The 25899-nt window shown below is 42.2% G+C and overlaps 1 protein-coding gene across 3 annotated transcripts in view; it reads right to left on the bottom strand.

Moving 5' to 3' along the window:
* Nucleotides 1-957: 957 nt before the first annotated feature.
* adgrl1a (adhesion G protein-coupled receptor L1a) overlaps nucleotides 958-25899 on the bottom strand; it is a 137523-nt gene continuing 112581 nt past the window's right edge. For 2 of the 3 annotated variants that reach the window (XM_061748288.1, XM_061748290.1), the window contains 18 exons: nucleotides 24155-24442; nucleotides 21714-21817; nucleotides 20302-20487; nucleotides 20181-20219; nucleotides 17709-17889; nucleotides 16663-16785; nucleotides 15378-15583; nucleotides 14531-14704; nucleotides 13091-13300; nucleotides 12099-12319; nucleotides 11790-11856; nucleotides 11503-11594; nucleotides 10274-10442; nucleotides 9276-9431; nucleotides 7647-7743; nucleotides 5825-5947; nucleotides 3007-3024; nucleotides 958-2907 (listed from right to left, as the gene is read on the bottom strand). In XM_061748288.1, the coding sequence (XP_061604272.1) occupies nucleotides 2018-2907; nucleotides 3007-3024; nucleotides 5825-5947; nucleotides 7647-7743; nucleotides 9276-9431; nucleotides 10274-10442; nucleotides 11503-11594; nucleotides 11790-11856; nucleotides 12099-12319; nucleotides 13091-13300; nucleotides 14531-14704; nucleotides 15378-15583; nucleotides 16663-16785; nucleotides 17709-17889; nucleotides 20181-20219; nucleotides 20302-20487; nucleotides 21714-21817; nucleotides 24155-24442 (3344 nt within the window). In that variant the 3' untranslated portion in view covers nucleotides 958-2017. The remainder of the gene's footprint in view (nucleotides 2908-3006; nucleotides 3025-5824; nucleotides 5948-7646; nucleotides 7744-9275; nucleotides 9432-10273; nucleotides 10443-11502; nucleotides 11595-11789; nucleotides 11857-12098; nucleotides 12320-13090; nucleotides 13301-14530; nucleotides 14705-15377; nucleotides 15584-16662; nucleotides 16786-17708; nucleotides 17890-20180; nucleotides 20220-20301; nucleotides 20488-21713; nucleotides 21818-24154; nucleotides 24443-25899) is intronic. The other variant, XM_061748289.1, reaches the window with a different exon arrangement.

Raw genomic sequence — 25899 nt, 5'->3', positions numbered from 1 at the left:
CCCCCCCCCCCCCAAAAAAAAAAGAAAAAAACCCATCACAATAATGTTGTTGAATGCAATTTTTCTAATGAAAAATAAACACATTTTGGTGTTTCTTTCTTGGGGCGCGGCTGGAACAGATTCATTCAAAATGTTAATTGATGGCACACACCGTCGCAGATTACTGCCAATCAAAATTCACATAAACTTTCACTCACGCTAAAAAAAATACATTTCCGGGTTTTACGCAAAGCACAACGCATCAAATATTCACTTTTTCAATCATACTCTTATATTTTATAATGTCTCTGTGGATGAAAAAGTGAAGCAAAATGTACGTACCGAGCTGGGTACGTTCAAATGAAAAGGAGCCAGCGAGCCTCTTTCTAAACATCCACACTCTTGCTACTACTTTCTACTTTCTTTAGCAACCTGCTTCTTCCTCAACGATTAATATATCTTTTCGTTGTTTGCTAAAGTACAATACAGTGGATCCCCGCATACTCCCACACATTCACCTGATTTTTTTGAATTTCTCTTTCTTTTTTCTTTTTTTGGGGGGGAACCAACCCTGGAAATCCTTATTGATGGGTTACCCACAATTATTCAAGAATTTGAGGGGTTTAAAAAAATAAATAAAATAAAATAAAAAAAAAAGTTTTTCTTTTTCGATGCAATTATAATTGGGCGCAGATTTTCGCTATTCCCTGTCCAGTGCCATCCCTAACCAATGCACTGTATTTTCTATATACGGCACCAAATGCCTTTACAGGCTCGCTATTCAGGGCGTCCATAAATCTAATCGCTCATTGTGCGAGGGTGGGTCAGCAAGCCAGCAACTCATTTTTGTGCGACGATCCGGTGCAATCGGGTTGGTCCGCATCGCGCGGTGTGCGGCAGGCCGTATGCTCTGCTATTCATCCACAATGCTTCACGACAGCTACCATAAACACTTTAGGGTCACAAACTCCCCCCCAAAAAAAGAAACATTTTATTTTTCTCTTTTGTTGCAAGTACAAGAAGTTATTTCTCACTGCGTCTCTTACGTTTTGTTGCTTTTGCTCATCCGGCCGTCGTCCCTATTTATTTACACAGCAGGAATAAAGCGGAATCACGCTGCGGTTCTCGTATGTACACGTACGTTTATAGTGTTGTCGGTCACAACCACACACAGGAGACAAAAGTCCACTTCGGCTGGCTAGGCTCTAATACAGCAAGTACAGGAGGAGCGGGGAGCGTGGCACCATCCCCGGGATGCAAATCCAAAGTCAACTAAATGAATACTTAGCAAAAAACGAAAGCAAGGCAGTCATGTTTTGAAAATGGCGAAAAAGCAAACAGGCAGAGAGGGCGGCGGGTGAAAAGGTTTTGGGAGGGAAACGGATCACCTCCGCCTCTGATCCAGGAAAAGAAGGCAAACTCCTCTCAATCGTCTTCAACTGAAGACGGAGAACTCTTTTCACATGTGATGTTCAATAATGAGCACTTCTGGACGTGTGTGTGTTGTATTTTCTGTTGTTCTGGCTCAATAATAGAGATTTTTTGGCAACGATGAAGAGCTTTGCTTTGAAACTTTTTTTTGCTCCTAACGGCGTACTAGGCTCAATGTGTCTCCACAGCTAACTAGCAAATGATGGTCGGTACGAAAGGGCAAATAACTGAGCAAATACAAAATGATAGTCTCGTCTCCAGAAACACTACAGAACTTTTGTTTGAGCAAAGTTTTAAGAGATCCGAAGGGGAGGGGGGGGGGGGATTAGTGTGGCCGGGGGTCGGTACATTCAGAGTGCTGGACTTGGCCTTAAGGTACCAAAGGAACCGGGTAGGACTCGGCTTGGATCGATGCTCCTTAAAAAGTCAAAGGCGTCTTCCGGGGACCTGAAGGTCACTCTGTTTGTTTCTTCTATCAGTTCAGTCAAAGTTAAGAGAAAAAAAGGCAACCAAACAAGCAGGAAGTGGACCGGCGCGAGGGCAACATAGGCTCGGAGGCTACTCCGGCCGTCACTCGAGTCCCCAAACGTCCTTCTCCGTGCTGCGGTCACAGGCTGGTGACCAGCTGCATCTGTCCGTCGCCCTCGTTGTGGGAGGCCTCCTGAGCCTGGTGCACGTGGTCTCCGCTCGGCCTCCTCGGCTGGGCCTGGTAGAAGGTCTGCATGGGGGCGCCGCGAGAGCCCAAGGCGGGCCTCCCGGAGCTGTAGTACAGTTCTTCGGGAGGCTGGGCCGATCGCGGCACCACCTCCAGGGGCTCGGGACTGCTGTCCGGGTAGGGAGAGTCTCGCAGGTTGGTGATGCTGGTGTACAGGGAGTCCCGGGCGGGCGAGTCCGGCGCCCTGCTACCCGCCTTCCCGCTCGAACTCTGACCGCTGCGGCCGAGACTCTCGGTGAGGTCGGCCGTGTAGCTCTCCGATTCCTCCGGGTCGCTCTGGTAGAGGACGGACTGGGCTTGCTGTAAGAGCAGGGGCTCCTCCAGAGCTTTGTACAGCAGCTCCACATCCTGCGGCGCGCGCTGCCTCCCATCCCTCAGAAACTCATCATCTTGGTCGCCCGACTCGGGCCCGACGGGTCCCCGAGGGTGCCCGCCGCCCAGGTTTCCGCACACCCTGTCCCCGGCGTCGGCCCCACCCACGTTCCCTCCGCCCGCGCCCCCGCCTCGCAGGTTGTTGTGCACCAGCTCGGAGATGATCATCTTCTCGAAGGCCGCCGCGTCTGAGACGTTCCGCCGGACGCCTCCGCCGCCGCCGCCCAGCGTCTCCGAGCCGCGTGGGTTAAGGAGGGGCGGGGGGCTGTCTCCGCCACCGCCGCTAAGGAAGTCACAGCTGCCACCGCCGGCGCCCCCTGGACCGGCACGCAAGGAGTAGCTGTTGTTGAAGTTGCCGTTCAGCGGCAGGGTCTCCATTCCACAGGGGTCGCGGGCCTTGGATGTGATCTCTGGATCCAAACACAACACAGGAACCAGTTTGGACATTACGACCTTGGCAGCTGAATTTATGACCTCTAAGCACAAACGTAAGGAGCAAAGACACTTACTTGGGTCTCGAAAAGTTCCTGTCCATCCAAGAGAATGCAAAAGGAAGCAGATATAATAAAAGATGGGAAGTGTCATTTAATGCAACATTAACTTGATCAATTCATTTTTAAAGATTTTTAAATGGCCACCATTAATGGAATGAAAAATCTATCAGCCTCTTCAGCCATCTTTGCGTCTCTTTCTCGTTCTCGGGAATGAACTCGCCAGTTCGAGCTCTGACTTATGCCTAAATGGATATTTTTTAAAAATGTATTTTTTTTCCCCTCTAACTTTTTGGCCTTTCTCAAACATTGATTGCATTTGATCTCTGTTGAGTAAATTTTTATGAAAACAAGACTTTTTCTATTTAAAGAGTTTTCACACAAAAATAATTGACATTACACTTGTATCTCCTTACTGTAGGTGAGCTGATTTTTTATTTGTATTGTTAAAAAAAAAAAAAAAAGTTTTTTTATTATTTAAAAAAAATGATTTGTATTAAAAAACATGTCAATTCAAGATAACTGTGTATTTACGGGCAAAAAGCTCTGCAGCCTGTAGCAGCACATTTAAGGAGCCTTCCACTTTGGCGGTGCCACTGCGATGTGATTAGACATTCTAATGAAGCGCTCTCCTCGCTGCTTCCTCTCCTGTAAAAATGCCCGCGGCTGTCAGACTTTGACGGATTTGTCGGGCCAAGTGTTGAAATATTTAACAGAGACGCCGCCTCACATTTCAGCCGATGGACGAAGGCCAAGATGTTTATTGTGTGAGTCCACTGGCAATGAAGCCAGAATGTCAGAGTTCAGTCCAATTGCGCTTGACGTGCCACTCGCAGTCACTTGGGGGCAGTATACTGTATCTGGTGATTGCTATGATATGATGTGATGTGCTAACCGCCTTCATTTGAATTCTTTATTTGGAATTTCGCCCGGCAACAGCAAACTGTCAGCGCTCAACATGAAATTTGAATTCTGGTGGCCCTAAAAAAGAAACAATATGCTGTGCTCATCATAATTGCGATCGCATTTCATTATCACCATTACATTTTTTTGCAACAAATGATTGGATTAAGTGATGGAAATGTAATTGGAAAGTAACCACTACGATACAATTACAAAAGGGTTTGGGGAAAAGATGATTTTCTTGATGCATCAGATAATATTGATTTTTAAAATGAATACAATCAAATTACAAATTGCGCAAACAAAACAAATTGTATTTGGGAAAGATTAGCTAGTCATGAGCTAGCCCAGCGTTTGAATTTTTAGAGGTTACAGAAAATTCTTGAGAGTTCACGAAAATGTTAAACTGTCACTTAAAGTATGGCCTGTACAGTTCATAAGGGTTTTTAAAAATTTTTTTTTTTTACTTAATAGTGGTTCACTTATTTTTACACTCGTATGACAATTATTAATGTCAACATTTCCCGTACAGTTCAAGGCTTGATGATGATGATGATGGTGAAAAATGGAACTTGTTTTATTTTTACCTTTTACAGTGGTTAACATCATAAGGCGAATCTGGGTCTTTATATTATGTCCTAAGAGGTATTAATTCATTATTTAACAATGACAAAATGTTATTTACAACATTGCCCGTACAGTTTGCCTCGGGGACGTATTTATTCTACTGTAATTTCTGTCAGCATGAAAGAACACAATTTTGGACATCAGATTTTATATTGAAGTTGCAGTTTTAAAGAGCGTAAACTTGCTGCAAAGCATCATAACAGTGTGAAGAGCTGTGCTGCTTTCAGGGTCTGATTTTAATAAAAGCAATTCATCGACCTTTGCCAAACCTAATTCAGTTAAGGACCAATTATTTTGAGGCTACATTCCTGTTTGTATTCACGCCGATTCATTATCCGGTTAGCAACGGGACACGTGCCCCCATGTGATTCCTGGCAGTCAAAGTCGCGGCGAAACTTCACTCGTCAGATTGCGATTCGAGGCGAGGCCAGATGGCAAAGTCAGGCTGTTTGTTTTGCACAGCCTGGTTGGATCCGTTTGACAGTTAATGCACAGCGCACACCGAGAAAGCAACACAAAGGCGCGCACGCACGCACGCACGCACGCGGGGGTGAGCGTCTACGTACAAGCAGCGACGGGCATTTGACTACATTTCCTTCATCGACTACGAGGAAAATTAAGCATGAGTTCATCGACGGATGTTTTGAAAGTCTTTTGGGATGGGAGACTTGCTTTCTGAATGTTCTGAACTCCTGCTTTCATGTCAGTATGAAGCAGAACAGCGTCCAGAGGACGTGCCATACCATCAATGTATTGTGTAGTACTGTACATGTAGTCTTGTACAGCTCACTAAATATGAATATTGTGGAAAACGTTTTTTTTTTTTTTTTTTTTAAATCTCATTAGTTCAATTCAAAAAGTGAAACTCATATATAGATTTACTACGCACAGTATTAAATATTTAATGCTTTATTTATTTTTTGATTACCCAAAAACCCAAACCTGCGAACTGAACAAATTGGAATATTACATAAATATAGAAATTAGGTAGGACTTGGCCTTCTGAAAAGTATTTTAGTCACTTTCACTTTTTGAAAGGAATTACCTATGTAAATTGTTGCAAAAAAAAAAAAAAAGCTGAACAATATTCAAAAACTTTTCAACAATATGCAAAAGCCTTTCAACAATATTCATATTCATTGCGATGCACCTGCATCCTCCATCTGCACCCCATGTTCATGTATATTTCTGTCCACATCCTGAAATCTTACACATATGCACCAAGTGTTGCAGTACAACTGTAACCTGACTTTCAGCACATAATATACACACACACACCCACACACACATATCTAGTAGGGCTAACCGGTGGAGTTGAAGATGCCGGGTGAGGGCGGGGTGAAGCTTTCAGCCAGGAGCGTGTTGTAAGGAGATGTGCCACTGCGAGTCTGCAGCACCGGGTTCGCCAGCAGGTGGTTGCCCATGGCCGCTGTAATATTACAGAAAAAAACCAAAACATACGTAAGCATAAATGGGCTCTTTGCATCAAACGCATGCAAATCAAGCCCAGTCGATGTCGCTGGGTAATAACACCTGAAATGACACAAACGTTTACAGTTGCCCCAAACGGGGCTGTTTTTGTTACGGCGGTGTTTTATGGAGTCATTTCACAGCCTCCTGATTGTAACCTTTGAGTAAAAAAACACAATCAAAAGCCAAAGTTACTGTTTGCGGTTATTGCCATTTGTTTCCCTTTGGCTCTCAACAGTGCAGACAGGACGGAGGGGCTGGCTGGGGGAGTGGGGAACAGTAATGCATGCCATTATGTAGTCCCGGAGTGCAGCCATTGAAACACAGTTAATTTTACACAGAAAATGTGAATGCCACCAAAAAGACAAATAGAAGTGAAAGCATATAGAGGACGTAGTGTAAAAAGGCTCGAGGCAAGCGCGAGCAGAAATGCCATGAAATTAAAAACAGGACAGCATGACGGAGAGCGCGCAGACGCTAAGTGCGGGCTGCAGGTACGGCCTATCCTAGACCTGCAGCACGTGGAAAATAAAAATAAGCACTCACGCTCGGCTATTTATTCATCATTTCCCCTCCTCCCTCAAAGCCTCTGGCGAAGCTCGCCGCCCGCTTTCTACTTTCGCTGGCTTGTTCTCTTATGTCGCTTCAACCGCATTTTCATACTTCCTCTCGCCAGGCTTATTTTTGTTTTCACGGAGGCAAACGCCACCAAATTAATGTGGATACGTTCTCTGTGATGTCCTCTTAGGAATATCCGAGCTCCCGGATTGAAGTGCGGAGAGAAAGTAGGGCAAAGGACTTCATTTGTGTGTGTGTGTGTGTCGTGAGCATCTTGTTTCCGGGACACGCCAGAGATTGTTGTGCATCACAGACACAGTGTCAAGTGTCAAAGTCAAAGAGATGCAGAAGCATCTTAATTATGGGTGCCATTTGCTTTGGCAGATCACATTTGATCCATCTCGGTACTTCGGGGCGGCAGAAAAGTGAGCGGCTACCGCTGACAATGACAAAAACTTATTGCGTTTCGGTTTGCACAGGCAGATAGAACCCAAAAGGTTTGGGGTTTTTTTTTCTTCCAAAAAAATCTAAACTCATCCAGCAGATTGGATGTCGTAAATAAATGTTCGGAGGATATTGTAAATCCGCCTGGGGGCGTGGTAGCCACTTCTAAAGAGACAGACTGGGAATCAAACCTCCATCATTGGGTTTGTGAAAGATATTTTCCTGCTGGTATGTATGAATTATTTGGTTGGGTTGTCTTTGAGTCATTCGGAAAACAAGGGCTAGCCTGCTAGCTAACATGAGCTCTATTCATTTCGCCCTCAAAAGTGCCATTAAAACGAGTAACAGCAAAATCAATTAATTAGCCAGTCCCTTTAACTATGTCTGAATTTCCACCACGTCTATTTTTGAATCAGCTCACCTGTTGAAATGCGATTTACGGCCACCCTTCCGTCTCCACGCCATTTAGCCTGTTTTCGCATTCGCTCTGCCTAGGCTTTGTTGACTAGTGGTGACATCCGGAAGTACATGTGATGCTACGGTTTAAAGTTCTATAGTTATGGTTCAATCGAAAAAGCTTTTGCGACACGCTCCTAAATCTCCATCAGCGTCCTGCACTCAAAGGGCGGTCGGGTGCAAACAGAGGGAAAACTCACCACAGTTGAGCGTGGGCGTGTTGTTGATATCCCCCGCCATGAAGGAAGACTCCGTCTGCTTCCGAACCGTGTCGTTCCACATGCGGCGGATCCGACTCTGAGGGAAAGAGCAGCGCGGGGTGAGAAAAAAAAAAAGGAAGCGTGTGGTGGTCGGGTGGGAGGAAGTTTTTTTTCCCAGCTCCGCGGGGATGCTGTAATCACAACTGCGGGGTTTGCTATAAGCCACAAAGAAAACAAGCCACACAAAGAGATGACTGCAAGGCGATGTAATGTCGGCAAGAGGGGCCAAATAACAATGTGATGCGCGAGACATGATTGCAGTTGCTGATCTAGTCCCATTATGAAAAACACGGTTTATTGCCTGGTAGAATTGCGTGCGTTTCTATGTTTCTGTGCCTTGCATGATTGATGTTTTCGAAACAGTACTCAACTGTACGGCAGATGGAGACCAAACGACACATTTATCAAGGAAATGTCTTGGTTACACACATTTCATCAACGCAGCGACATCAAATTGGACATTGCGCAATCTCATGAGATTCAAGACAATCATCTTTATGTGTGGATTGATTGAGGTGTACGCAAAATATTCGAAACAACTCTTAGTACGAGCCAGTCCAGTTCAACACCACTGTCAGAATTATTATTTAAATAAGGCAATAGGAACCATACCTGGTAACATGTACGGCAATTATTTCTCCCAGCAAATCAACAAATAAATGGAATAATATTGAAAAATAAAAGAAACAATTACACCGAGTATTCTTGTTTTACAATGTCATGATAATGATTTTAAAAAATAATGTAAAAGTAGTCCTGTAATGTATGAGGTTTTTTTTCTTGAATGAAAGATGAATAAATTATACTGCATATTAATGTTTCACAAGACAATGATAAATGTCATTTTCATGGATTAAAAAAAAATAATGTATAATTTTTTTTTATATCGGACCGCACGTAGAAACGTGTGACTTCTCCCTGCCAATCAACAAATTATTGTAATGATAATTACAATAATGATCGTCTACTGTGTATTATTCTTTTATATTTAATGTTAATGAAAAAAAGACCTCTATTATGAAGCAATCATTTTCTTGAATGAATATTAGAGTAGCATGTATCATTGTTATACCATGTAATGATGAAAAAAATAGGAATTTTAATCATGTAATTTACAATTGTAATTGTAATGTAAGAAAGATACATTTTGATCCAGCTCTTGTATTGGATCCCAGTGCGAGGCGTACCTAATGAAGTGGCCACTGTGTATCTGACAATTCAACCATTTAATTTAAATGGGTTCATTTAATTCCCGCGACCCTTGTGAGGATAAGCGGCTCAGAAAATGGATGGATGGATGGATGGGTTCATTTAACTCAACACTGCTTGCAAGCCCAAAAAAAAGGGTTTCTATACTTTTCCTGATTTACAAGGTTATTTTTCCTGTTTTGACTCAAAATTTGCTTGCGAAAATAAAGCACGACCAATCCATTGCTTTCAGGTGAAACACAATAACACACGTAAGAGACACTTTCATTTGCGCACAATTTCCGCGCTCCGCAGTGGATGGATGACACCCGGCGGACGTGGAAAAAGGAAAAGTGCACTGTGCGTCCGTCTCGCCCGCACCTGTCTGTGGGCCGCCGCGTGGCGAGCTTGGCTGCCGCTGTAGTAGCGGTTGTTGGCGCGCAGGCCCGAGTTCTTCATGGCGCCGTGGGAGCTGCTGGCGGACGTGCGGCTGCAGCAGTAGGAGTGACGCAGGCACTTACTGTACTCCTTGTGGACCTGCAACACACAAATCAGTAGAAAATCAGTCAGCTAGTCACACAGGTGTCAAACTCAAGGGTGGCCACACACTTTTTTTCAGGCCCATTAAAACAAATGAAGTGTGTCTACTTCATGTTTCTTTCTCAGCGGGCCAGCTTAAAGAAACGAGCGGAACGTATGCGAACTACTACTCTACATTGTCCATAGGCGTGAATGTGATTGGTTGGTTGTTTGTCTATGTACAGTATACGTGCCCTGCGATTGGCTGGCAACCAGTCCAGGTTGTAGCTCGCTTCAGACCACTGTTGCCAAAACGGGACGTTCGCGAGAGAACGTGGGGGTACGGGACTAGCAAACGTGACAGGCTGTGATTGCTGTGTACGCCCGGTGGGATCTTTAATCTAGTCTATTAGTCTATTGGTCAGTTAGGTCTGTTATTTAGTTATTTTCAAATTACTGACAAATCTTCAGTGTTCAAAATGGAAAAGTATTATGATAAAACATTTATTGAGCAGCAGTATAGCCTACAGGTACCCCCCCCCCCCCCCCCCCCCCCCACGTGCTGACGCCGACTCCAAAGCCGGACCAAGGCAAGCTTCATCTGACGTGCTCCAAAACTGCCTTCTGTCCACGTTTTATCCGTAGTAAGCCTTGACCGAACGTGACGAACACGAGGGCCAAAATGCAGTGTGCCTTTGAGCCTCAGCAACTCAGCAGCCCCGTCATAGAAAGACCTTGAGAAAACTTAGCAAGACTTGAATACGGAGAGAGAAAAAAAAGACCAAAATCCCAAGGATGCAGTCGGTTTCGCGCAAACGGGGCTGCCGTGAACATAGCGTAAATGGCGCATTATCAAGTACCTTCTTCTGAAGAGCGCAGTGGAAGATGAAGATGAACATGCCCTGGAAGGCGTTGAAGGTGGTGAAGAGGTACGCCATGATCAGCGAGTTCTCGTTGATGAACATCAGGCCGAACGCCCACGTCAGCCCCAAAAGGAACAGCAGGGTGATGGCCCCCAACACCCACGACCTGGAAGACAGCGAGTCATCACATCAAAACAGACAGGGCGTTACGCTTTTTCTTTGGCTTTTTGTGACGCGTTTCTTTCTTGCATGAATTATTCCAAAAGGAGCAACAAGTATGTGAGAAGAATTTGCAATGCTCTCAGTTGTAAAGTTCAGGAAGAATGTTTTATTATTTTCAACTTTTACAGGGGTTCACTTCTTTTTGACACTTGTGTGAGAGCTAATAAAATAATAAAAATGTATACAATTTATTACAGAATTTAAAATCATTTAGTATTTAAAATCATCTTTCCCCTTTGAAATAAATAGGAATGAATCATGAATCCGTTCTAGCCTACCCCCCCAAAAATGTGTATGTGTTTTTTAAAATAGTACTATAGAGCATTACACTTAAAAAAAAAACACATCAGTAATAACATAATGAAATAGAATGTATTGATATAAACAGTTTGTGCTTTATGATTAATTAAATTGCTGCTCATTCTGGTAAGTGCACCTTGGCCAGCATAATACTGGCATACAGATATACATGGACAACACGTCTACATGTGTTGCTGCACCGTTGTTCAAACATCCGTTGCTTAGAGGGTTAGAACAGTGCGACACCGATGCTATTCATTAGCCCTCTAAGGCATTTGAACTTGTGTTGTAGCATTAAGCAAGCAGATGGCAAAGCTGTGTGATTGTTTTAAATACATATCGTATAATTCTCTTTGTTTCGTGTTTTGTTTGAAACTAAACTTCAACTGGGAATGGCAAAAATCAGCTATGAGGCTATTTTTTGAAGAATCGTTTCCTATCTGTCAAACTGCCGCTTGTTGTGGGTTGAGTGGAATTCGCCTCCACCATATAGGGCTTGTATGTCCAGTTTTTCATCGCAAATCAAAACAAAACATCGACTGAGTAACTACTCGTACCTCGAAACACTCGTTTGGATTTGCATATTTCCTTTTGTGAAAAACTGTTTCAAGATCTGAACACATCTGTGGTCCTCAGCATTATATTCGCCCTTAGAGGTGAAAACACAACAAAACTAAAAACTTGAGCTAAAAAGTCCATCTCACTTGATGCTATCCAGACGGCTGGAGTCAGGCTTGAGTGCCGATGAATTTCGAATCATCTTGTGTAAAGTGATCATCAGCAGAACGAGGTTGAGCTAAGACAAGAGAGAGAGAAAGAAAGACCAATCAAATAAAAGTGCAGCGGAGCGTGCGGGCAAACGCCCGCCTTTGCACTCTGCGTAACCTCGATAAAAGTGCCACCAAATACTTTTCAGGTTCGCCTGTGCAATATCGAAAAGCGCACGAGAGAGAAAGAGAGTCATAGCGCTGGCAGACAGTAAAGCTAATACCATAATAACAAATGAAACGGGTCCAATGAAGCTCCAGATGAAGTAGTTATCCACCCGCAGCCAGCATCTGGAGTGACACACAGAGGAGAAGGGAATTAGACCGAAGTGCGTTCACACACTATTTGGCTGTCTCGGCGGATTATTATGTGAAGGCTAAAATCATCAGGCTTTTGGCTAAGTGTGTTCACGGAGGCCGGTCTGCAGGGAGGCGCGGGATATTACACTCCATGCCGGGGCTACTTCTCAATCATCAGCTGCCAAAAACGGAAAAAAAGAAAAGAAAAAAGGAGAGCCCGTCTCGGCACGTACGCTTTCTTGGTCCCGTAGCTCCTGTAGTCTATGGCCGCCGAGATGCCCACCACCAGCGCGGGGAAGCAGTAGCCGCACAGGTAGTAGTACTTTTTGCGGGAGTACTCGCTCTCAAACACCTCCACCAGCATGAGATAGAGCTGCACACCCTCCAGACACATCCACGAGAAGGCGGCCAAGAAGAAGAAATGCAGGAGTCCGGCGAAAATGGGACAGGCGATCTGAAGCGAGGGAGTAGAGGAAGAAGAGAGGAGAGGGAAGAAAGTTCAGGTGGAGAGGACAGAAAAGAGGCAAAACTATCAACTAGTGCAGAAGTTTGCTTCGGGTAGAGGAGGAAAAAAAAGGAGAAACCTACCTAACCAAAATAAAAGTTATAGGCCAGAGCTTTGCAGGGATCATAATGCTCATTTTTGATTGACACCGTATTCATGGGGTTGCATCATATTGCAAAAGACAACAACAACAGATTAACCCTTCCACAACCAATGCAAAAAAAAAAGTTAGCCTTTCACATTTCCTTTGGGCAGTAATAAGAAAAATCAATACTCTTTAAATAATAATTTATGTAATGTTCCTTTCATCCAGTAAGGTGACCTTGAGTTGACAAGAAAGGCACCAAAAATTAACATGCATTATTATTTATTATAAATTTAACGATGAGCCTCAGCTAAAATAGTTGAAATATCACTTAATGATAAAAAAAACAATAGTGGCAAAAACAGGAAGTAAATTGGGAATGTATATTTCTATGCTATATTTTCATTGGTGTTTTTGTTTTGCAATGCAAGGAAATACTGCAAAAAAAAAAAGATGGAGTATTACCATAGTGACTGGGCCTGCATGCTCCTCTTTAACACTGTACTTATCTTTGTAAAGAACGTGTTTCCTCACATTTCATGTGCAGGTGTACCTAATGAAGTGTCCCTTACTCCCCATCCAAGCAGCCCTAAAAAACTGACAGAATTTCCGTGAGATTTCACCATCGAGCTCACCTGGTAGTCGGTCTTGTCGATGCCGATGAGGAAGAGCAGCTCGGCGATGAAGAGGTTGATGCAGAGGTTCTTGTGGATGGTGTTGCGGTCGGTCTGCAGGCCGCGCAGGAAGCAAAAGGTGGAGATGCAGATGGCCAGGCACACCAGCGAGATGACGATCCCCACCCAGGTGATCACAAACAGGATCAGCTCGTGCATTCTGCCCTGGAACTGAAGTGTGGGGGGGGGGGGGGGGGGGAAATCAAGGGAGGGAGAAAAGCGGGAACGTGAGGACAAATGAGACAAATCGAGGCGGCAACGACATGAGACAAAGTGCGAGGAAGACAGTGGGATGAGCGATGAGGAGCGAGCGGAGCGACAGAACAAAGGGGGAAGGGAGAGAAACCGCAACGCCGCTCCATTTAATATTTGTAAATATATGCAAAGAGCTAAAGTGTGAAGACAAGAGACAAGACGTCCTGCGTACAAAAAAAAATCGTGAATGTCAGCTGGAAATAGCGGGACAGGAATTTGTAAGCCTGCGTGAGTGTCGGCTTGAAAGATGAAAAGAGGGAAATATTTCAAAACAAAGAGCCTGTCAGCCTGCCGAGCGTGCATTAATGTGTCTGCATTAATTACTCCCACTGCTGGACCGCGTGGCCATTAGAGGCGGGCACTGCCATGCATTTCCTTCATCACTGATCGGGAAAATTAACAATCAATTATCCCTTCATTGTTAATATGATTATACTTATTATTAATAAGGGCAGAAAACCAGTAACAAAAAGACTCCATCTACACAGAAATAGTAAAAAAGAAAGAAAATCCGGTTGAAAAAGGGAAGGAAAACCAGAATATAGAGGCAGCGGTTATTTGAGGTTCAGCGCTAAATAAATAAAAAAGTATGAAAGTATGTTCAAGTCATACATCTTGACTGTTCCAAGATTGTTGTATCCATTAAATTGCTGGAGGCTAAGTGGTGACTCTCCGTAGTGTCTTTTGATCTTTTTATGTCTCAAAAGCATTATTATAATTTTTTTTCCCAAAATGGCTGTCTATTGTCGTACTAGAGCGGTTCCAACTACCGGAGACAAATTCCATGTGTGTTTTTGACCTACTTGGAAAATAAAGACGATTCAGATTCTGATGGGGAGGAGCTAAGTTTAGCCCGGGTTGTTAGTGGAAGTTACTGAGAGTCTTTGGCGCATGTGTATGTTCTTGCTTTTCTGGGAGGCTATTAAAAAGCTAACAAACAACAAGGTTATCTTTATTGCTTGACAACTGCTATTTGTAGATGTCTTACTTTTTGTCTTGGTATATTTACAGTTTAAACTATTAATATAGCAAATTCAAAAAAACATTTTTTCTGGGGGCGTAAATTACTTGCAGTTTTTCGCAATTTGGAGCATCAGATGGGTCAAATCCCACATGGTGCCGAATGACGGCCTCCCGTGTACTCACGTCGGTGTCGTGGTGGGTCATGAGCACGGCGAAGTTGGTGAGGTGGCTGCAGGAGCAGGTGGTGTGTGTGCCGTTGGAGTCCAGCAGCCTGCAGCCCTGCGTGGACCACTGGCCCGTCATGGAGCGCTCCGAGTAGTTCCAAAAGGAGCAGTTTGGGCTGTAGTAGTTCTCCATCTGGGAAAAGAAAAAAACTAAAGTGAACACAGGCATGACAAAGTCTGCTTATTAGCGCCTGAGGAACATCGCGAGAATCAACCATTTTATGTCTCAACCAGACACAGAAAAACAACTTTAAATGTGAATTTTCAACAGAATGGACTATTGGTAACAAGGTTTACACAGGTCTGAAGAAAACAATCTATCCGATTGGTCCAGAATGCCGCTGCTCGATTTGTTACTGGTACCAGGAAACCGGACCTTCATGATTTTATGCATTAATTGTACGGCTCCTTCTGGTGTGCACACCTTGACCACCAGGGGCAGTAGAATACATACTGTAATACAAATATACACTAAGAAGACGGTCATAACTGCTCAGTAAGCTGGAATAATATTAATTGTTTTTTTGTAGCCGATAAAGAATATGTCTGTGAGCATTGTGATATTGTCTGTCTACATGTGCTACTGCACCGTTTGTGCTCAAATATCCATCGCTTGAAGGGTCCTTATAACACTAATGTAGCCCGTCTATGGCGTTTTGCATGGTGTGTTAGCAATAAGGTAGTTGACTTTGAATTAGACAAAGTTAACACAACATACGTCTTTGCTTTATGTTTCTTTTTTATGCCAATAAACAACTTGAAACAAGCACTTGGCCACTTGTAACAAAAACTTTGGACAAAAACACCTGCAGATGTTTGAGCGTGAAGACGACCGGCTCGGTGAGAAAAACGCGGCTGGACTCCTTGTTGATGGAGGCCGAGATGACGTGGGAGTTCACCGCCAGGCGCCTGCGGCCGTGGGCCGCCTGCGCGTCCATCTTGACCGTGGCGTTCTCCGTGGACAGGAAGGAGCCCAGGTTCTTGTACAGGATGAACACCACCTTCACTTGCCCTGCGGGAGACGGCGGGAGACGTAAAAAGTCCAAACGGGAGCGCAAATTGAAGCAAAACGGGGGCGTAATATGCTAATGGAGGAAGAGTGACAGATATGGAGGGCGGGGAGTGACAGGGCGAGCGAGCGGGAGACAAAGGGAGGGAGTTAGTGAAGGTTAGAATGATGGGAAGGAGCGTTTCATTTTAACGGCCGGCGGCGAGCGAGATTTAATGCGGAGGGCAATGGAACATTCATCCCTCAAGCATTCACAGATCTCTTATTATTCCGTATGAATATTTCATGTGCGTTTGTTTCAATCATTCTAATCTGGTTGCCGAGCGCAGACAGACAACAGAGGAGGGATTGGGATGAGAGCCGAAGATTGCTGAGACTGCCGGGTGCGACCGGCGGGCCTGATTGTGATCGACATGTCTGCCCGGCCATTTTATTAAGACTCCAAACCGTCGCTGAGTGGGGGGAAAAAAAAAAAAAAAAGGTCTCAGCGCTTTTTGTTAATCTGATTGGCCTATTATTATGAAGCACTAACTCAGTCGCTGCTTTAGGCTTGCATAAAAATGCAAATGGGTTGATAAAAGAGCGAGCAGAGTGTTAAGGTAGGCCAAGGGTGGCCAAAATATGGCCCGTGGGACACGCGCGGTCCACTCTGTTATTTACTCCAGCCCACTAACATGATCAAGAGTCCTGGGATATTTGCTGCATTCATTTCGACATTCATTACCCTAAAATTGATTTGTTAACCTTTTACAGGGCCATGATTGAAACACTTGAAAGAAATGGAAATTAAACCATGTATGTAAAAACTAAACCAAACTATGTCACTCCTACTACTACTACTACTACTACTAACACATCTCGATTAAAAGACAATTATAAAGAATTTTATTGGCCTGTTAATGAAGGGGTCGACCCTGATCCCCCACGAATAACTGGGGATTACTGTATTTACTTATTATATTAAAAATGTCACACACAAACGTCTGTATCTTACGCTGACCCTGTGTGCCATGTGTCCGTTTAAAAAAATCTAATGTGGCCCTTGAGCTCAAATGTTTGCCTGATGATTCGGTGATGCTGACCGTTGCGACTGTACTGCTTGATGGTGGCCGCCGACAGATGGATGGCGCTGTCGTTGGCGTGGTTGAGGGGGAAGGACAAGTCCTGCAGGTCCATCTCCGTGTTCAAGACGTGCACTTCCAGATCTGGCGGAGAAGAAATGAAATGAGAAGAAATTCGCAAGCAGATGATCCCAATCCTCATTTGGCAGCCATTTAAATGTAAGATGGAAAACCTCATGAAAAATATATTGCTCACATGCAGTACAATGGTTTTGTTGTGGAACAAGTATACTGTAGTTTATATTCTCCAAAACATTCAAATTGGAATACTGCCTCCAATAATTGTTGATATTCTATTTAATGTTACAATCAACAGGTGCAAACCGAAAAGAAAAAAATATATAAGAATGATAAGAAAAGTCATAGTCAAGGTTAAATGGTTTCTCAACATTTACGACTTAATTTACATTTTTCTTAGTGTTATAACTTCATTCTTTAAAAAATTAGCACGTTACATTTTTCTTCAAATATTATAAATGTATTCGATTCTCTAAATCTTTCTAAAAATCCCCACATAATATTTTTTCACAACTGAATTTTATTCATGATATTACAACTTTATTCTGAGAAAGTATTTTTTTCCCCTCTTAATACAACTTTATTCTAATAAAATTCATTATTTTTTTCTCATATTACAAATATATTTACACACAATGTATTCTATTAGGACTTCACATCATATAATTAAACTTTCTTTATTATAACTAGATACTAATGAAATTACATTTTTCATCATATTACAACTTTATTCAGATCCCCCCACCATATTATGACTTTATTCTCATTACATTTATTTTTAAAATATATTTCATTTGTACTTTATATAAAAAAAAAAATCTTGATCATTTTCTGTCATGAAATAATATTGTTTCACCTACTTTATTGGGACAAAATTATGACCTTATGACTCCTTTCTCTAATGCAAGGCATGCAAACCTGCAGCTAAACTTTCCCAATATAAGCCAACGAAATGATTTTTAAAAAAAGCGAGTGTTTTCACAGCTCACCGATGTTGGCCGCTCGGTCGGAGAAGCGACTGCCGTACATGTTGTTGGCCAGGAGGAAGGCTCCTTTCTCCAGGACGTCCAGCAGCATGGTGGCCGTGTGCGCCTGCTCCGTGCTGTTCATGTCCTGCCAGGAGTCCAGAACCTCGGGACGGAGGAGATTGTCCACCGTCTGCACCACCGCCTGGCACCCCCGCCGAACGGACATTTTCGCATTATTCTACTGTTTCGGGCGGAACTCACATTTCTTTCTTCATTGTTATTATTCCCGCTACTTTTGACATTCAACTAAATGTTCATTTCTCAACGGATTCAAGTCAATCAACATTTCAAAAATTCCGTTTTCCCAGAAGTCCACATTTTTCACGCCCCACCCAAAAAAACCCATTCAAGTGAATGAAACACGAAAAATAAAAAAAAATAAAAGAAAGAAAAATCCAAGTTCATACATGCATTTTTCACAGAAGAATTCCACATTTTCCCACAGTAAAATCCCAAAACGGCAAAAATATTAAGATGTATTTGACATTATTCCGTTCTGCTTCCATATTTCTTTCGATTCATACCATTAAAATTTCAAAATGTTCAGCTCATTGGAATCCGCCGGGGAACTGAGCTGAACATTCCCTAAAATTTTCAAAAGAAATCTCATATTAGGGCTTCATGATGAATTCAAACTTTTTCTAATATCGCAATTGTGTTCTCAAAATGATATATTTTTCTTAAAATCTTACTAATTAATTATCATAAATATTGTGTTCTTAAAATATTACTTGATTTATTCTAAAAAACATGATTTGACTTTGTTCTCACAAATTACGAGTTTCTTAAAATATTATTAAGTTAATTCTCAAAAAAAAGTTCAAATCTTAGGACTTTTCTTATATTCCGACTATATATTCGAAATTATGTTTTTCTCATAACATTCCAACTTTATTCTCATAAAATATAAACTCTTCTCTTAATGTTACAATATTTTTTTTTATACAAAACTGTTGTTCACAGTGCTGCAATTCTTATTGTTAGTCACAAAAATCGATTTTAAAATGACTTTCCTGCACTGGAAATTTTTTTACTGATTTGAATCATGTTTAACCTGTCTTCCTCCTTGCTCTGAATTGTTTCTGCTCTACATCAGACATATTACACATTCTATTTTCTTCAATAAAAGTAATTTAATGGCAATTCTATTTGAGTCAGCTGTTTGATGAATCAAGTAATTCTCTTCCAGAGGCCTCTCAGAATGAAAGATTGACTCGGTGGTGCCGTGGCAGGCAGACCTTTTTCTGCTCATAAAAGCTACATCGCATTCAAATTGTCTCCGTCGTTGCTGAATACTGTCAAAAACTGTGTGTACAGTACAGGCTATTCATCAAGCAACAAAAGCTCGTGTGATGTCATGTAACAGTGTGCTGCAGAAAGGTCAGAGAGAAAGGAAACAGTTCTCTTTTCACGATATTACATTACAGGTTTCTGAGAAGCGCAGACATCTTGAAAAAGTGCAGCTCGGTAACACAAAGCGCTTCACAGACTAACATCAAATGTCATGTTTCCTCGAGCTCGACATATAGCGTCCTTGGCTAAACGTTGGAGAAATGACGACATCAGGTCACGTTATGTGCCTTGCGTATTTGAAACGTACAATGGTACCTTGAGTTACGAGTTTCATTGGCCACTCAATGTACTCGAACAGCGGTGCTTTTAGATGTTTCATAAAATATATATGTTCTCATTCTCATAAGATATATATTTTCTTATAATATTAAAAATGTTTTCTCATATTGCAGCTTAAATATATATATATATATATATATATGTAAATTATATTTTTACCTATATTACAATTTTATTCTCACATTTTTTTCCTCGTTGAATTACGACTTTATCCTCATAAAATCACATTTTTCCACATATTTCAGCTTCATGCTTATTTTTTTTCCCCTCATAACATTATGGTTTTATTCTCATAAAATTAAAAATTTCCTCATATCTTTTTTCTCAAAAATATATATTTTTTTCTAATATTAGAATTAGAAAATATATTCCTCGTGACTATTATTTTCTTACAAAATCTCATTTTTTCATATAATATTACAACTTTAACAAATGTATTATCATGAAAAAAAATTCTCTATGATACAAAAGTACACTTATAAAATGACTTTTGTGTCACTTTACACTCATAACATTATTTTTCTCGTATTAAAACTTGATTCTCCTACATTTATTTTTTCCTCATTAAATTATGTCTTTATTCTCATAAATTATTGCTTTTCTCATAAAATAAAATTGTTTTCATAATAATATATGAAAAAAATATCTTATATCATTACACTTTCTGTCATATTACAACTTCAATCTGCTCTTGAACATAAATTCTACTTGCCAATTGCGACAAAAGCAGCATTGAGGCTCCCTGAGGAATCACCGCCCTTGACACGCGTGCAAAGCTGGGAGACAAAAGCGAACACGTACCTGGATGTAGGCCCGACACGTGCGCTCTCGCTTCTGGAACTGGATGGACAGAAAAAAAAGTCAATTAAAGACAAAAAGAAATGCATCATCCATCAATAAGCGTGCGTGCATCGTGGTCCACCTTGTTGTAGTTGCGTGCAGCCGACTCCTTGTTCCCGGGCCTGAGGGACTGCAGCTGGGCGTCCAGGATGTCCAGGAGCTGCTCGATCAGCCGCACCGACGAGCTGATGTCCCCCGCCTGGATCCGCCCTCGCGTGTGATTGGCCAGCTCGCCGGCGATGTTCGCCGCGTTCTCGCCGCTCTTGATCTTCGTGGCGAAAAGCACACAAACGCTTATTTTATTGAAGAAGGGCCGACACTAACAACGCACTTTGATTCCGCGAGTGGAAGCAAAAAGAAAGCAACACGCTTTCGTGTGCTCTCTGCTGAGTTCTCATTTTCCCCAGACCCTCGGAAAGGGATCTTCAGCACAGCTCCTCTAGTAGTAGTCAAACCTTGCAGTACCCACTGTCAAGTACCCACTGTCAAGTGGGTACAGTTCACAAATCACACTCTGACCGGCTGCTTTTCTGTCGCCGCGATCGATCGCTGCCAAAAGCGAGAGGTGGGATCGATTATTCACGGCGTGAAATTTTCCATTGTCCACCAGGAAAGTGCGCAGACAAGGTTAGCCGTGGCTAAATGGACTACAGTGAACCCCCGTTTATCGCAACAAGTTGACTGTACATCGATTTTGATAATGACGATTATAGCTTAAGGTCGATTAATCGCCAATCACGTTTTGGCATTACCAACACGGTTGCTACGCTGAAATCAACAGTGAACAGCAAACTAACAGTGGTGCCTCAGGAGAGTGCAAAAAGCACGTGTTATTAAACCCCATTTGAAAAACATATTTTTTAGGAATAAAAACTCCTGTTTTTTTTTTATGAACACTTAGGCCTGCTACCTACTGTATTTTGACAACCACTGGTCTATTATATTACTATTATTATTACTGTAGTCTACAACTCAGTAGGATTCATTTCAGTTCTACAACATAAACAACAACCACATTGACTGTGGTAAAAAAAAAAAAGGGACATTTCTTTTTCTGGTTCATTTCACATATTTACAAGTTGAGTTAATAATAAAATATAAACAATGTTAAATACGGTTTGATTTTGTTTGTGACACTTTTGGACAATTAAACATGCCGTAGGTCAAACTGACCCAGGATCATTTATTCTTGTCCCTGAGAAACAACATAAAATGAAGCTTACTGAACACATTCCAAAAATAATACATCTGATTGACAGTTACGGTTTGACCTACTTCCTCAAAAGTAATGGAACTTCACTTTACAAAGTATATGAGAGAAAGTTAATTAGGTGTTAAGAGCAGATGGGTGATAACGAAGGGTCAGCTCAAATGAGTGTGTAAATTAATAAGGCCAGCCTCGGAGATATGTAAATACACAAAGAGGAACGATGGAGCCAGGAGGCCAGGAGGAGGCCAAGAGGAGGCCAGCAGGAGCGGGTTGCGGTGTCTCACCTTCTGGGCTACCTGGTTGACCCACGGGGAGGTGCAGTTACTCAGGTCAGGACCGCGTGGGTTCCACATGACCTGCTCGGCCAAACATTGGAAGGAAGCGATGCCTGGAGACCATCACAGTGGAGAAATGAGATGCCTTAGGTGTGTGCAATTAAAGGAGAGAAACGGTGTGGGTTTTAAATAAAGGTAATTTCAATGTTTGATGGAGAAGGTTAACCATTTCGAGCTGGGTTTCCCAAATGTATTCAGCTCAAGATACTGTATTCATGCATTACAATTGCAATACAGAAAAGCTCTTTGCCAAGAAAATATGTCTTGGTGACAATCAACAAAAACTAACCTAATGCATTTGAGGTCACATATTGTTTGCCTTATGGATCCGTGTTTTGGCCCTAAGCTTTTCCTTAATTGCATCACCGATTTAGATTTGGTACTGCAATTTCTTTGTGCTAAGCTCTTTGCGGCCGATGCCAAACGTTTGGGCTATTTTCTTCATTTCGATTATGTCAGCAGTTTAATCTAGTCCGACTTAGACGCAGTTTAACAAGCAGTTGGAAATACAGTGATGCCTGTAGGTACAGTACGAGTTTATTTTTTTTCTGGGACAATGCTTGTAACTCAAACCATTGGTATCTTAAAACATCCATCGAAATGAATGGAAATGCCATTAATCCGAACCAGCACCCCTCCCCCCCAAAATAAAAACTACAATTTTTTTGTAATGCATGTATTTATTATTCTTTTTTTTTGTTAAAGAAAAATAGTGCTCTAAAATATTGTACTTTATATGAACATTCAGTAATGACGTAACTTAATGTAAAACACATTTTTAGCTTCAATGGACATTGTGCTGGTGCTTTTAGTGTGGGCGCCTTGACCACCAGGGGGCAGTATAATACAGACATAAGGATATACTGTACACAAAGCCAGCGTTAGCTCCTCAGAAAGCTGGAGTGATATTACTCATTCTTTGAAGAGAATAAAGAAGATACCTGCCTGTGAGAATTGTTATATTACATGTCTACATGTGTTGCTCCACAGTTTGTGTTCAAATATCTGTTGCTTTCACTGCAAGACCGATGCTATTTGTGAGCATAAACCATGTGCACTTTCCTAAGGCAAAGCTATGCGGTTGTTTGAAATACACAACGTGTAATTCTTTTTGTTTTAGGTTTTTGCTTGACAGTCAACTTCGGGCATGGAGGAACTGGGTAGTTAAGAGTTCAAAAAAAAAACAACCGTTTAAAATGTGCCCCGAACGCAACGCGTGTTCTCAGCGCAGACAATATAAAGACATTACACATGATCTGTCGTATAAAAGCCTCCCGCCACCCCGAAGGGAAGCGTCTTCTTCTCTACTGGCTGTCATTTCCAGCCGGCGTGTTGTGTTTAGTGGAGCGGGTTCACAGAGAGGACAGCACTCTGGGATGAGCCCAGAGAAGCGTCAGTCCGCTACGAACACAAACAACCAGCGTCCAGATGCAAAAGAAAAGACGAAGAAGAGGAGAAGCGATTAAAGACAACAGGGCACGCAAAAGGATCAGAGACGATGCGGTGTTGCATTTAAACGCCCTATTACCTGCTCTTGTCCACCGCATGCAGATCGGCTTAGAGAGCTAATTTAGTGAGGCTAATGTAACGTTGATATATTCCCACTGAGAGAGGCATCCTGCACACGCAGCAAACAACAACGCTAAGAGAGCGAGGGGAAGGGAGAACGCTTCGCCGGTTTCCACGTTTGGAAGAGTAGGACAAAAACAAAAAAAAAGGACATTGAGGCTTGTGTTGCCTCGGCTTTCATTTCATTATTCGCCACTTTCAATCAGCTCGCTTTCTGTGGGAGATGAGCCTTTCATTTGTGGAGGAGCAGTTTTCATCTGCGAGTCCTCGGGGACGTTCGCCTGCTGGTCAGACGACGCGACAAGACCAAAACTAGAGATAGATTTCCCCGCCCCGCACAGAATCATGCCTGAAGGACATTCAAGAGTATAGAAAATCCCTTGTGGGATATACAGTCTTCCCCTGTTATGTCGCTTTTTTATTTTTTATTTTATTTTTTTACAGTATACAGTGGTGCCTTGACTTATGAGTTTAATTCATTATGTGACCACGCTTTTTACTCAAAACAATGGTGACTTAAATCATCTTTCCCCATTGAAATGAATGGAAATGCTATTAATCCGTTCCAGCATCCTCCAAAAATGCAACAAAAATGTTTTTGTCTTTTTTAAAAAAGGAAAATAGCACTCTGTAATATTGTATGTATTGTAATAACATAATTAAACAGAATTTAAGGAAATAAACAGCTTGCGCATCATGATTAATGACTGGTCAATCAAAACTGAACAATATTATCTTGCTAAAGACAAAATTTGTCATACCAATCTTCTATTGGATCTCAGATGTACCTAAAAAAGTGAGTGTAGATGATTTTTCCATACCGAGAGACCCTTTGGGACACGGGCGGTCCACCGTCTCCCCTCTCAGCGTGGTGGGCCACTGGACGCTGCGTACCAGCTTGGTCTCGCACACGTGGGGGCCCTGCGAGGACGGCGGCGTCCAGCGGGTGACGGGGACGGTGGCCGTGATGGCGCGTAGGTCGGGGTGCTTGTTGATGGAACCGATAGGGCGCAGAGTGGGTGCCATCGGCCGGGCCGTGGAGGGGCTGGCGCTGGAGGTGATGGGCCGGGTCGGGAGGGTGGTGGTTACCTGCGTGGTGGTCAGAGGACCTGAAGGCAGCACACAATTAGATTTAAGGTATTTTTCAACGACGGGAATAGTACACAAGTCTCACAAATACACACCAACGTCATCCCATTCAGACAAAACCGCAAAAACGACTGAACGAGGTTGTGATATGTATGCCAAGCCAGTAGTTGGCAATAACGCTTTGTAAAGAAACAAGTTGCTCACTTCATTGCAACTAACATTTAATCAAATAGAAATATTGAACACAAAAAGCAGTGTTTTCAATTCACCTAAAAAGATATATGCATGAATTCAAACAACACAAGTCAATGGATTTATGTTATTTTCCATTGTGCTACAATACACTACTCACAAGAAGTTGGGGAAAATGGTGACATTTCAGGATGAACCTAAAATGCAATGTAAGGTCTTCAGGTGAACTTCATTTGAGCTTCTGTAGACATTTCAATGCGCAACATTTTGTTCTCGAACAAGAAGCAGAACAGCAAAATCCACATTCATGAAATTAAAAAACAAAACAAAATACCAGTTGGACGTGTGAATCCAAAAGTTGACAAAAGTAAAGTTCACCTGTAAAGGTCATAGGGCATTTTCTGTTCATCCTGAAATTTCATCCCATTGCCGAATATCCCGAATTAATGAGCAATGTGAGGGAAATTATACAAAAAGGCTTTCAAGCTGCATTTTCAGCAGACAATATTCACAAAACGCATAATTTCAAGTTGTCTGTCTTTAAGAGTTTGAAGGACTTTTAAAGGTCTTTGTAGACGCAGGCACTTTCAATTAGTTTTGCTTTTAATTTCAAGTACATTTCAGAACACCGCAATATTCCTAACCTCAAGTAAACAGAAAAACATTTGAATCGGACCTTTCTAACATCTAAAATGGTAAAAAAACAAACAAAAACAAAACGAAATCGTGTTGTGCAGTGTGCGTCTCCTTTCAGTGGTGAGCGAGCGAGAGAGAGAGCGAGAGAGAGAGCGTGAGGAAGCTGTAGAACAGGTATGAAATGAAAGAAGTGTAACTGTGTTAACCACAGAAAAATCCACAACCAGACACGCTTGACTGTGCAAAATCCATGAGTCTCTGCGCACAAATAGACACGTGCGATTAAATGCCTCATTTTGATTGTAGCACATGATTTTTTTCTGCACTAAAATTCGGTCCCTAAAAGAAACACTGCAGGCATTTACAGCAACTCCATATTATTGTACTTTATTTAAAAAAAAAAAAAAAAAACATATAGTAATGACATATCTAAAGGAAAAGAAATGAAAGAGTTTTTGACATTTTTTTGCCTCAATTCATTGGACATTGTTCCTTCTTGGCCACCTGGGGGCAGTACAATACAGAGATATACTGTACATGGAGATGGTTTCAGCTCCTCAGTACGCCGCAATATTAGTTGTTCTTCGCAGAGGAAAAACAATACATGCCTGTGAGTATTGTTATATTATCTCTCTACATGTGTTGCTCC

This window comes from Phyllopteryx taeniolatus, chromosome 16 (genome assembly GCF_024500385.1).
Source record: "Phyllopteryx taeniolatus isolate TA_2022b chromosome 16, UOR_Ptae_1.2, whole genome shotgun sequence".
In the NCBI taxonomy this organism is placed as follows: Eukaryota; Metazoa; Chordata; class Actinopteri; order Syngnathiformes; family Syngnathidae; genus Phyllopteryx; species Phyllopteryx taeniolatus.
The sequence above is the reverse complement of the archived record's forward strand: the minus strand, read 5'-3'. Positions and strand labels throughout refer to the sequence as shown.